Source organism: Atta colombica, unplaced genomic scaffold (genome assembly GCF_001594045.1).
Source record: "Atta colombica isolate Treedump-2 unplaced genomic scaffold, Acol1.0 scaffold125, whole genome shotgun sequence".
Lineage (NCBI taxonomy): Eukaryota > Metazoa > Arthropoda > Insecta > Hymenoptera > Formicidae > Atta > Atta colombica.
Genome location: NW_017259212.1, coordinates 3,630,578 through 3,642,871, shown reverse-complemented (window position 1 = coordinate 3,642,871; position 12,294 = coordinate 3,630,578). Strand labels below are relative to the sequence as shown.

General features: G+C 27.0%; 2 protein-coding genes across 2 annotated transcripts in view; one reads left to right on the top strand and one right to left on the bottom strand.

Annotated features, from left to right (window-relative positions):
* Nucleotides 1–3,235: 3,235 nt before the first annotated feature.
* LOC108694786 lies at nucleotides 3,236–5,496 on the bottom strand. Its single transcript, XM_018204444.1, has 4 exons — nucleotides 5,356–5,496; nucleotides 4,708–5,062; nucleotides 3,761–4,129; nucleotides 3,236–3,576 (listed from the first exon to the last, which is right to left on the bottom strand). The coding sequence occupies exons 1-4, from the start codon at nucleotides 5,494–5,496 to the stop codon at nucleotides 3,236–3,238; spliced, it is 1,206 nt and encodes a 401-aa protein (XP_018059933.1).
* Nucleotides 5,497–7,501: 2,005 nt separating this feature from the next.
* The window catches only part of LOC108694785, a 13,936-nt gene continuing 9,143 nt past the window's right edge, over nucleotides 7,502–12,294 (top strand). Inside the window, exons 1-3 of the mRNA XM_018204443.1 lie at nucleotides 7,502–7,642; nucleotides 10,826–11,546; nucleotides 11,824–12,146. Coding sequence (XP_018059932.1) covers nucleotides 7,502–7,642; nucleotides 10,826–11,546; nucleotides 11,824–12,146 — 1,185 coding nt within the window. The remainder of the gene's footprint in view (nucleotides 7,643–10,825; nucleotides 11,547–11,823; nucleotides 12,147–12,294) is intronic.

The window sequence follows — 12,294 nt, the reverse complement described above, 5'->3', positions numbered from 1 at the left end:
ATATATATATATATATACAATATTAACTTATTTCTCCCCCTTGCTTAGGAGCGTACGATTTCCTATACAAAACGAGATCTACATTACACTCCCCTTATTTAGAAGGTGGAGTTGATCTCGCTTTATGTAAAGAATGTCGTGGTAGGCGGATGTGGGATAGATCTCATTTCGCTTGAAGTCGTTACAAAATCACAAATTTTTTGCTTCAAAAACAAATTCTCTGCTTTAAAAACAAATACTATTAAAACAAAAAATATTTTCGAAGCAAATTTTTATTTTTAATAGATATAGAATTTTTGTTTTAAATAGTTACGTTATTTCTTAAACTTATTTTGTTAATAATTTTTTAATAGATAACGAGTGACGGTTAAAATTACTGTCGAAAATTACAGGGTCATGACCTTCACAAGATATATCAAGGTCAAAGATCATGGAGGGTGCCTTATGTAATTAGTACAAATTGCTTTAATTGTATAATTAATGTTTCTTACACAATTGTAACCAATTGATAAACATTTTTCTGTAAATGACAGCGAATAAAAATATGCAATTTGATGAACAGAATATTAATATTAATATTATGTTTATTTATTGCGCGATATATGTATTGAAAAGTGATGAACCAAAATATTGTGACTATAAGTACCTATTATAATATCATTGATCTTCCATATGCTAGCTACTAAATCCTTTATTCTATTAGATATGAATTCTAGATAGAAACAGCTCTAAATGTATCTGTTGGAATCTGTTGTCAAGATATTAACAGCATTTCCTTTAACTTAATTATTGATGCTCTCTCTCTTTTATGATAACAATCTTTTATGGCAGTTGAATCCGTCAGCATGACAATGTGCCTTGCTACACTGTGCGGTTTTTTAATGACAGTTTGAGAAACGTATAAGGCACATTTAGTAGTTTTGTTCTGGTGACCAGAACAAAACTACTAAATGTGCCTTATATATTCACTCTATCTCAAATCCATTGAACATTTGTGGAATATGTTGAACAGACAAATATTTGTCCTGCATATCTCCTACTTCATAACTTACAGTTAAAACAGCTGCTGTTAACATCTTGGCAACAGATATGTCAATAAATATTTAAAGGTCAATAAATATTTAAAGGTCTTGTAGCAAGCTTATAATAAGAGCCGTTTAACAGCACATGGAAGATCAACACAATATTACGTAAGTGATTATAACGTTTTGGTTTCATGTGAAAGAAAATTATTAGAAGATATATAAAACAATGTTGAAGCCTAATAATGTAAATAAAAATTTAAAAAGATTTATAATGTATCCATATTATTTTATATGTATAGTTTCCGTATTATTCTATATAGATTTTATTGAATTGTATTTGTCATGACAAAAGGAATAGGTACAAAATCATTATTAGAGAAATAAAATTAATAATTTCACCCGATGTACTTGAATGTAGTTTGTGTGGTAGAAATGTCTATGGAAATACGAATATAAAGACATATATATATGATCACTTTTTGCATTTTGCTAACAAGACAGTTTCTACGGAAATTTATTCGAGTTTGATGAATTAATAAGATAATATGGCAGTATGGCACTACTAATAATTTACAATAATATCGTTAAGATTCGAATGAGTGTACATCTATAGTAATTTAGCAAAATTTAGTTTATAACAACTGAACGAAGTAATTTTGATGGAGCAATTGTTCTGCTCGCCAGAATAATGGATAAACGGTGGAACTACTATAACCACAAGTTGTTTTCTCTTAAATTTGGAGGTTCTTTTTTTTCAGGGCTACAAAACTTTTTAGGGCTACAAAAAATTTAGAACAATTTTTGGAAAACTTTTTCAGAGGAATATATAAAGAAAAAATCCAATTACGGCTGAAATTAAGAGAATTTCAATACATAAGGACAACTTTGAACAAACCTGTCAACACTGGATGGAATGATAACATCGTTTACGTGTTTTCTACTTATATTATCCTAAGAGTATACGATTTACAAGGAATGGAAGTAACTCGTTATTTGTAACAAATCACTTCCATTTCCTACAATCGTCAAACCGAGTCCAATCGTACGGTTACAAGTTACTTTTTTGGAGAATTTTACTGTTATTTTTTCTTTTGATAATTATTACAATAACATAGATATATTTTTTTAGTAACGGTAACGAATTTTATAGTTACTTTTATCATTATCTAGCGTACGATTGGACTCGGTTTGACTTGAATTATTTTACGTTTCTATGTACATGATATATCGAATAGATATCTTAATTTGTAACATATTTTACAGCTTTCGGAACTATAAAATTATGTTTTTAAGAAAAAAACTAAAAAATCAAGCTAGTGTATTATTGTATATTGCTTATATTAACATTTGAACAAAATTATTGCAAAAGTATATTTTTTAGATTGATTTTAAAAAAGTAACAGGAAAGTAATGAAAAGTTATTTTTTTAAGTAACGGTAACTGTAAATTACTTTTAAAAATCAGTAACGATAACTTATTACTTTTTCTATTCGGTAACAAGTAAGTGTAATTTGTTATTTTTAAAAAGTAACTTTCCATTCTCTGATTTGTAATCATTACAGACAAAGACAGTATTTATGAAAATATATTATTAAGCTTTTGGATAATAATTACACAAATTATATTAATGTAAAATCTTCTGGAGATAGAAAATAGAAATATTTGTACAAAAAAGAACCTGCAAAATGAGAATATTTGATTAGATAAATAGTCCTGAAAATAAAAAGATATTATAAAGAAATTGAAAAAAGGCTAAATCTAATTGAAAAAATGAACAAACAATTTCGAAACAACGTCACATTCCATAAAGTGTGTTTTTTATAAAAAAAAGCTATAATAAATAGCTGCATGAAAAGATTCAACTAGCTAAAAATTTGCATAAGTAGTTTAGTAAATAAATAAACAGTTTATGGCCAGTATGAAAATTATCCTTAATAATAGGCTATTTTTTTGACGTTTATAGTACTGAAAGAATTTAACAATGTACTTTAGTGTAAATTGCATATAAATCACAAAATTATATAATTTAATCATATAATTGACTTTTTATTCTATAGTGTAAAAGTCAAAATGTATGTCTCAAAATATTTTTTAAACATATTTGTTTACATATTTGTTTGTATATTATTTTTATAGTATCAGTTTTATAAGATCTCAAAAAATTTACGGTACGCACATACACGCACGCATATGAGTGCTATTGATTAACATTAATTTTTTAACGCTCTTCTTAAAACTGAAACATATGAGACCACTATTTTAAAGACGTACATCATCGTCTCGCGATTAACATAAAAAAATTTTCCGCCAGTTAAGCGAAACGTAATACTTGATCTCATCATCACGAAATGTAAATCTTTCATCAATGTTGAAGGAAGCATGAACCAGGAAGTTGTGTACAACGTATAGAATATGTTTTCGCTTTCTTTTTGCAAGAATTCACTACCATAGGTGTATATCAATGATTGCATTATTAAATAGTTTAAGACAAAAATACTCTTTGTTGCTTCAACATGATTTTTCTCGTTTATGCAAATATTCAAACGCAATCCTAAAAATAAGTATTTTATTTTAAAAGAGTATAAACATATACGAACATGTTTAAGTTGTGAACCGTACCATTACTAAATTAAATGTGATAAAATGTAAATATAAATTTCTTCAATTTTTATACAAATATATATGTAAATGTTATATAAACATAAGTGCAGAATAAAATTTTTGATATATATTACCTGTTAATGCAAGCAAAATCGTTAATATCACAACTTGATATAATATAAGAAAATGAAAAGTGTCTTCCAAATTTTGATACAATTCTATTAACAAGCTGTGTCTGTTAATCAAGCTAACAAATTTCTTTCGATAATTTGCTTCGGTGTTCAGCTCGTTCGTAAATGTCTTGAAGTTGTTTTTAAGCACCTCGAGTTGACCGGTTAGATGTATTGTAACATTGAAGAAGAAACTATCCGCGGTAAATAATAAGAAAGATAATACGCATGATTGAACAATTTGGATAATCAGGATTATTGCATACTGTGGACCAGTAATCAAGTGACTCAATGGACCAGATGGAATCAGAAGTAACCAATTTGTCGTATTAACTGCACATAACAAAAATAAAAAATATTAGAATATTACAATGTAATTTGGTTTACAATTACATTACAAAACTAAGTTAAAAAAGATATACTTGAACAATTTTTATTAAATTTAAATTTAGATTTAATTTAATTTAAATTTAAATTAAATTTAAATTTAATTAATACATTCATATGATCTAACTAAATTTTTGTGTTAAACATAAAATAAATGTTAGAAAGTAACACAAATATTATGTAAATATTAATACATGAAATGTAACACTGATACAATTTTTAAGAAAATTGTGGAAGCATACTCCAATAAAATTAACATCTACAAAATATTAAGTTAACATGTTTTATTCATTTATCTTAGAATTTATGTTTTGAAATAAATTATTTTTATGTTGATTGATATTTTCTCTATAAATCATATTTTAACTCTAAGAAAAGTTAATTTAACTATTCAAATATTCAAACATCACAATAACATCATGTAAAATTAACACTGGAATACGTTAAAAATGTTAACAAGGATGATTTTAACACAAAAACGAGAATATATTTTACCATAAACCATACAACAAATACAATTTTACCATTCACTAAATTCAGATCTGTGAAGAATATCTGCTTCAGATTAATGAATATGACGATTGCTATATACATGCCAAGACACACATATAACAAGTATAATAACGTAAAGGTGAGTATTTTGCTTTGAACTGCATACTTCTTCATAATTTTTCTAGTTTCCATATTATCTTTAACAGATAACCAATCATTAATAGCAGCATTAATGTTCATACTCAATCTCTTTTGACTAACAATAAGACATAGGTTTTTTGTAAGTCCAGTCGACGTAGACGCAAAGAATGTTATATTTTCTATATTTGAGCTGGCATCCTGATTGCTCCAAAGGATCTCCGTCGTTAGACAAGGTAGTATCATAAGCTAAATAACAATTAGTATAAGTAAATACTAATAAATGTAGAAGTAATTTGCAATAAATGATTTTATTTTATAAGCATAAACTTGCTTAACAGAAAAATAAAATTTTTAATTTAAAAAATTTAAAATAAAATTTTAAAGCAATAAAATGTTTAAAGAAGGAATTGAATATGTAACTTGAAATTATTGTTGAATATTTAAAAAAATTTCTCACTATATTACTTTGCAAATTTTTAGACTTCCCATGATATTCTTTGAATATACATTATACTATCATCCTTTTTACATTAACATACCTGTGCAATCAAACAAAAACCCCATTGTATCTTCGTGAATATTGTCTGTTTCTGTAATGGCCACAAACCGTATCCTTTTAGGAATAGTCTATGAGTGGAGAAAACGTAAGCGATATCCTCGTTCCAATATTTATCCGTCATTCTGGCAAACGGAAGGACTCAAATGATAGCTCATTCGAAACTACTTCATTCAATTGTTACAAATTAAATTATGTCAAATTACCATCAATTTATCATCGTTCAATTTTTATTATAAGTTATCAGTGCCATATTAACTTATTATTTTAATAAATTGTTTTATTAATTTACGTAGAAAGTTCTTTTACGAATAAAGTGAGTGAAGAGATTAGTGTACATCATGTCTTTACATGTTCTTACATTTCTATTTTTATAGTCATTTTTAGCACTGAAATAGTATTTGATGAAATTATTAATTTTATTGTTTCAGTAATAATTTTATATTCAGTAAATATTTTATATTGCATTGTATCAATGCAACTTAATAAAAACAATAATATAAAACATTATATAATTATTAAGATAAAAATGATTCTTAATTTTTATTTATAACATTATGCTTCAATATTATTTTATATATCTTCTTAAAGCTTTTGTGTTTATACATTGACGAGTTAAAATGCTTTGTTATTATGATTTGCTTAATATTATGTTGATTTTACATGTACTATCAGTGCTGTTATATTAGATATGGACTTTACAAGATCTCTAAATGTATTTATTGGGATCTGATCAAGACATTAACAGCAATTCTTTAAACTATTTAGTTACAAAGGAGTTATATGGAGCAAATTGATTTGTCTTATACATCCTATAAACGCTCAATGAAACTGAGGTAGGATAAATTTGGTAACTAGAACAAAACTTCATAGTATTCCTCATATTCTTCAATAATTATTGAATAACATCCCATGCAGTACAGTAGGACACATTGTCTTGCTGAAAGATTTCACTATCATTGTAGAAGATTATTGCCATAAAGAAGTGTATCTTGTTTTCAAGAATGTTGAATTAAAAGAATTGCTGTTAATGTCTTAGCAGGAGATTCCATTTGATATATTTAGAGGTATTCTTGTAAAATTCATGCATAATGTGAGACAAGAGAAAATTTATCACGCATGTATATGCATTACTTTCATTCACTTACATTGTGTGTGAACGTGCGCGCTAATTTTCATAATATTATTTGAATGAAGATATTGTGAAAATAGCTTGATGTACAAAATGCTTTACATAATTTATGATGCGTTATACATGTGACTGAAAAAATTTGAACTCAACATTTGAACTCAAAATTTGAAAATTTGAAATCCTTTTTCGGAATTCGATCTCGGTATCAACTGCACTAATTTTATTCGGAAAGGTTACAATCGAAAAAATCGCAATGACATTATATAATAAAAGGTTTGTTAGATTTTTGATTGCCGTTTTAGTTTCTAAATAATTTTAATCGAAACTTTGTTGATGTCAAAACTCCAGAAAAAACTAGTCGTAGTGCTGCGAATTTGCGAAATAACGGCACGAACATAGTACATACATATAAGCAATGCAAACAGTCAAGCGGCCTATTTCATATTTTTATGCACTTGGCGTCGGTGACGTTACCGCATCGCTTGATTTTATATCTTATTTATATTTTTTTATCTATGAAAATATGTATAAATTGTTTTTTCAGGGAAAGCTGATAGAATAATAATTTAAGAAACTGTTTCGATGTTGGTGTTATGAATCTTTTATTAAATAAATACAACTTAAACCTTATTTTAAAGAAGTAAAATATCTTAGAGGACAATGTCGTGTAGAATCATATTATTTATACAAATAATACGTATAGATCGCAAGCTATGGATTCGTGGACAGTTAAAAGAAACGATATAAAAGATGTAAATAATAAATTAGAAAGAAATCTGGGGAAGTCAGTTTCGCAAGGGTTGTCGCAGCAAAATAAATGCGGGTTATAGTTATTGAATGTCATCACAATGCAGTTATTGCGGAGAAATGAAGGACTATTCTCTTTTGAGGAGAAGCTAAACTGAAGAGAAACTCAATATAATATAATTGCAATAGTTATCGAATAAAATAAATTAAAAAAAATTATCACAATTCGCAAGTTTTAAAGAGCTTAAAAATGGGATTGACTGTAAAGTGGAATGCGGAAATTTCATATGTTTTAACGATTTATAAATATGTTCTTAGTATACTTGGACTCTGGGTACTTGATGAAAAAATATTTTCAAGAATTCGATGGTTTATGTCGACAATAATAGAAGTAAGTATAGTTGTAAGTAATAGTTGTAATTTTCAGTTGCTATTAAAAATAAAAGCTGGTATTCATAATTGGTTCTTATTTTAAGACCATTTTAAGTAATATCTTAAGATGCTAATATAGCTCTTTAATTGGTTCATAACATTTTAAGATTGTATTTAAGACGATCTTGAGTGTAAGATTCGATTATGAGTACAGGCTTATGTCTAATTTTTATTTTGGTTTTTTATTTTCCTATTATGTTTTATCTAATTTAAAATAATAATCTATATATAAGGTAAGGTTGCCGAAATCGCACCACTTTTCACTTAAAGGCTCATAACTCAGAAATTATAAAGAATATTCTTAAGATTTTTACACCATAATAAACTGCACTCTTTCTTACCCTTACAACCTTTTCTTATATGTAATTTTTTTCATATTTGTTTTGCACTTTTATAATGTTGAAAATGAGAATTTTTTTCAGTATGATACGATTTTAGCAACGAGGAAATTTCGTTTCCAAAAAAATATTAATATTCCTCATTTAAAAAATTACAATAACGCAAAAAATTTAAAAATTACATAAGAAAAGGAAAAAGGTAATTATTTAAATTAGGGGACATCCCGCTAATGATCTTGACATCATTAAGATCATGGCTCTGAGTAATCTGCGACAAGTTTTAGGCGGCGATCGATCTTCGTTAAAAAAGTATTAACAAAAAAAGTTTTTATTTCTACTACATTTTTCACTCGAAGTGACTCTCATCTCCCCTCCTCCCTGTAAAAGGACGCACTCTTACCTTCGATTCTCACTCCTCAGTACACGAATAGCAAACATATTTTAAAGCAGGGAATACTCGTGTTATATTGTTGTATTATATACCATGAGCAGGACTTGGTTTTATTTCAAATAAATTTATTTAAAATATATATTTTAATTAAAGAAAAAATTAAAACATTATTTAATATTTATTATTTTAAATAACTTCTTCTGAACCTATTTCTTATTTAATATTTTAAATAAGTTTTTGGAACTTATTTTATATTTTTTATTTTAAGTAAAGTATTTTAAGTTGTATCAATTTTTTCGATTTTGTATTTTAAATAATTTTCTGAAACCTATTTTTCATTTTAAATAAATTGTATCAGTTACCGATCCATCAATAAAAGTGAGTAGTTAAATTATTGTATATTTATGATAAAGTACAACATGTATGGGATACAAGATATATTCACATATGAACCATTTCAATTTTCTACCTGTGGTTCATGAAGGGTTAATATTATTAAATATTAATTATAGGCTATAGTTATTAAAAAATTGAAATGTTGTACTTATAAATGTATATTCACATATTCAATAAACAAAATCATTAAAAATAGAAAAATAGGTTCGTGTACATGCAATGCAACATAATCAATAAGTCAAAGCTTAATAAGCCTTAACTTATTAAAAATCATTAAAATATTTTATGTTTACTTATTTGAAACATTTATTTAAAGTACATATTTTTTATTTTATATTTTAAGCAAGTTTTCGAAATCAATTTCTTATTTAAAATAAGAAATTGCCTTCGAAAATTTATTTAAAATAAAAGACAAATTATTTTTCTATTTTAAATAAAAGTTATTCTATATTTTAAATAAATAAATGTATTTTCGGATTTTATTTCTTAATTTATATTTTAAATAATATCTTGTAATCTATTTCTTATTTAATATTTTTAATAAGTTCTTGGAACCTATTTTATATTTTTTATTTCAAATAAGTCGTATATGAAACGAGATTGGCGCGCAAAAAAGTGAGTGCTCTTCCATCAAGACGCGCCATCCCACAAGTCGACCGCTACAATGACAAAACTACGAATTGGGCTATGAATTGATTCCTCATTCACCCTATTCTCCGGATTTGGCCCCGTGTAACTTCTTTCTGTTCCCAAACTTAAAAACTTGGCTCGATAGAAAGAAATTCTTGTCAAATGAGGAAGTCATTGTCGCTGTCAATGAGTATTTTACAGATTTTGAGACAGCCTGCTTTAAATGATACCAAACGTGAAGTATGCGTCCTTTCTGGCTGAAATTTGGCCTGAAGGGGTTCAAAGAGTAGATCTTTCGAGATGTCACGTCATCAAATGGATTGTAGCGCCATTTCATGGAAATTTACCAAACTTATCAAACGATCCACATATATAATAATCTAACCCTAACTCATAAAGTATAAAAGTATTAAACGAGTATAAAAGAGGAGCGTATGTATATAGTTGCAGTATGTATATAGTTCTTAAATAACCCGTAAAAAAGTATATAAATACAATAATTAAATTTTTAAACGAGGTAGTGCCATTTAGGAGCCAGTGCGATTTTGACAACTTTACCCTATTATATGTCACATTTTGCTTAATTTTAACGTCTTATTACATAAAATAAAGTTAAATTATTTAAATAAATATTAATTAAGATTAAATAAGGTAAAAAATACAGGATTTGGCAGAAAAACTTCTATAATTTTTCTGTTAGTATAAGGAAGGATTGGATTCTCAGTGATGTTCAATAATATATGTGTATGACGCCATTTTAGTAGCTATTCAACTCTATTGGGAAAAATAACTACGAAAAGTTGTAGTGTATAAATTAATATCATGGGCTAATTTTATATATTAATAAATTTTACTTTGTAATGTGTAGAATAACATATGCCGTTTAAATAACTATTTATTTAGTGTTGAAAATAATTTCAAGAAATTAATTTTTCATTGAAATATTTTCCATTTCTTCGCAAATTCTTGTAGGCGAGTCTGGAAGTTACACGTTATGCGTCGCACCATGTTTTGTAATATTATCATAATTTCCTGATATAATCAGGCTATTGAATTCCGATTACTAAATAAATACGTATAATTATGTACGTTTATAAATAAGATACATTATTCTGTATATACATTTACAAAACGATAGTTGTATATAAAAGCAAAACTTGCTGCATGATATTAATTTAAGAACTATTAGGTTTTCTTAGCTATTTTTCTTACCTTACCTACTCCAGCTATTAAAATGGTGTCAAATGTGCTATATGAACATTACGTGATCTTCGACGAAACTATAGCCATTATGAAAGCATTAGGTTTTTCTGTCAGATCGTATATAATTTAATAAAAATGAAGTATCTTTTCATAAGAACTAAATATCTTTATTTTTTTAAATTAGCTGAGTGCAACAATCAGCCTGTCATTGGAAATTATCCGACATTGTCGTGGTTATGAGGACGCATTAGATGCTTTTTTATCAGCATCCTCATCGATAACTAGTATATCGAAACTGCTTTTGCATCGTGTAAATTGGAGACATAAATTAATTTTGGTAGAATCTATCATCAATGATTGGACTTTTGTGAAAAATACTTATACGCGCGACATTATGCTAAAATACGCACGCATTGGTAGGCGGGGTTCCTCGGTATTTTTTTATCTTGGATATTCTTCTTGCGTGTTTCTCTTCTCATCTTTTATATTTGCCAATTTTGTCAATTTTGATTTGCCTTGGAGTTTTGAAGAGCAGATTTACAATAAAACAAATGAAATGAGAATGTTTTTAGCAGCTTATTGTGTCTTCGGAAGTTATACATCTATCGCTTATGGCTTCGTTGAAGTCCTGCAGATATTACAAATCATTGTCAACTGTATTTCGCATTGCGGACATGATGGCTTTTTCTTTAATCTCACAATGCATGTATGTGGACAGTTCGAAGTTTTCAGGATGGAGTTTTCTGAAATAAAAAATAATAAAGAATTTTTTGATCGGAATAAACTTGATATGATGTTAAAAAGACATCATCGCCTTATATATTTAGCTTATCATTTGCAAGAAGCATTCAATTTGGTTATCTTAATTCAAGTTTTATTGAGTGTGATTTTATTGTGCGTTGAAGGTACATTTTATCTCAAATAAATCGTAATGCAATTAATGTTATAATAAAAACTTTTGAAAATAATGTAACATATATATAATTATGTTATTTAGTAATAATTTTTGTCATATAAAAAATGAAGATATAAAATACGATTTCTTAATGCCTTCACTTAATTCTGATTTAATTACAGAATAGATATACATAATTTGTTACAAGATTTATAAGAAATCTTAAACTTACCAATAATTATCGTATATATATATATATATATAATTCATTATTGTACGCATTTCAGGTTTTCAATTTATTTTTACGCTTTCGATGCACAGTATATACGCTGCCATGAAACATCTTCTTTTTATTGCTGTTTTATTGTTGCAATTATTTCTCTACTGTTTCGCCGGGCAGACGTTGGAATTACAATCACAAGGACTAGCTTCTGCAATGTATGATTTACCATGGTACAATTTTGATTTAAATGTGATGAAGAATTTACCAATAATAATCCTTCGATCAACCAAACCTCATCAATTAACTGCAGGAAAGTTTCTAGCAATAAATTTTGTAAGTTTCAAGGAAATTCTGAAAACTTCCGCCTCATATTTATCCGTATTAAGAGTAATGCTAGAAACATGAGCGGGAATTCCTACAAGAAAAAGATATTTTTGTCTTTTATTGCGTAAGCTTAGTTTAATTAGTTGCAAGTTGTAATACATGATAAACGAATTATTATATGTGTTTTCTACTTCCTCTCTTAAAAAAATTT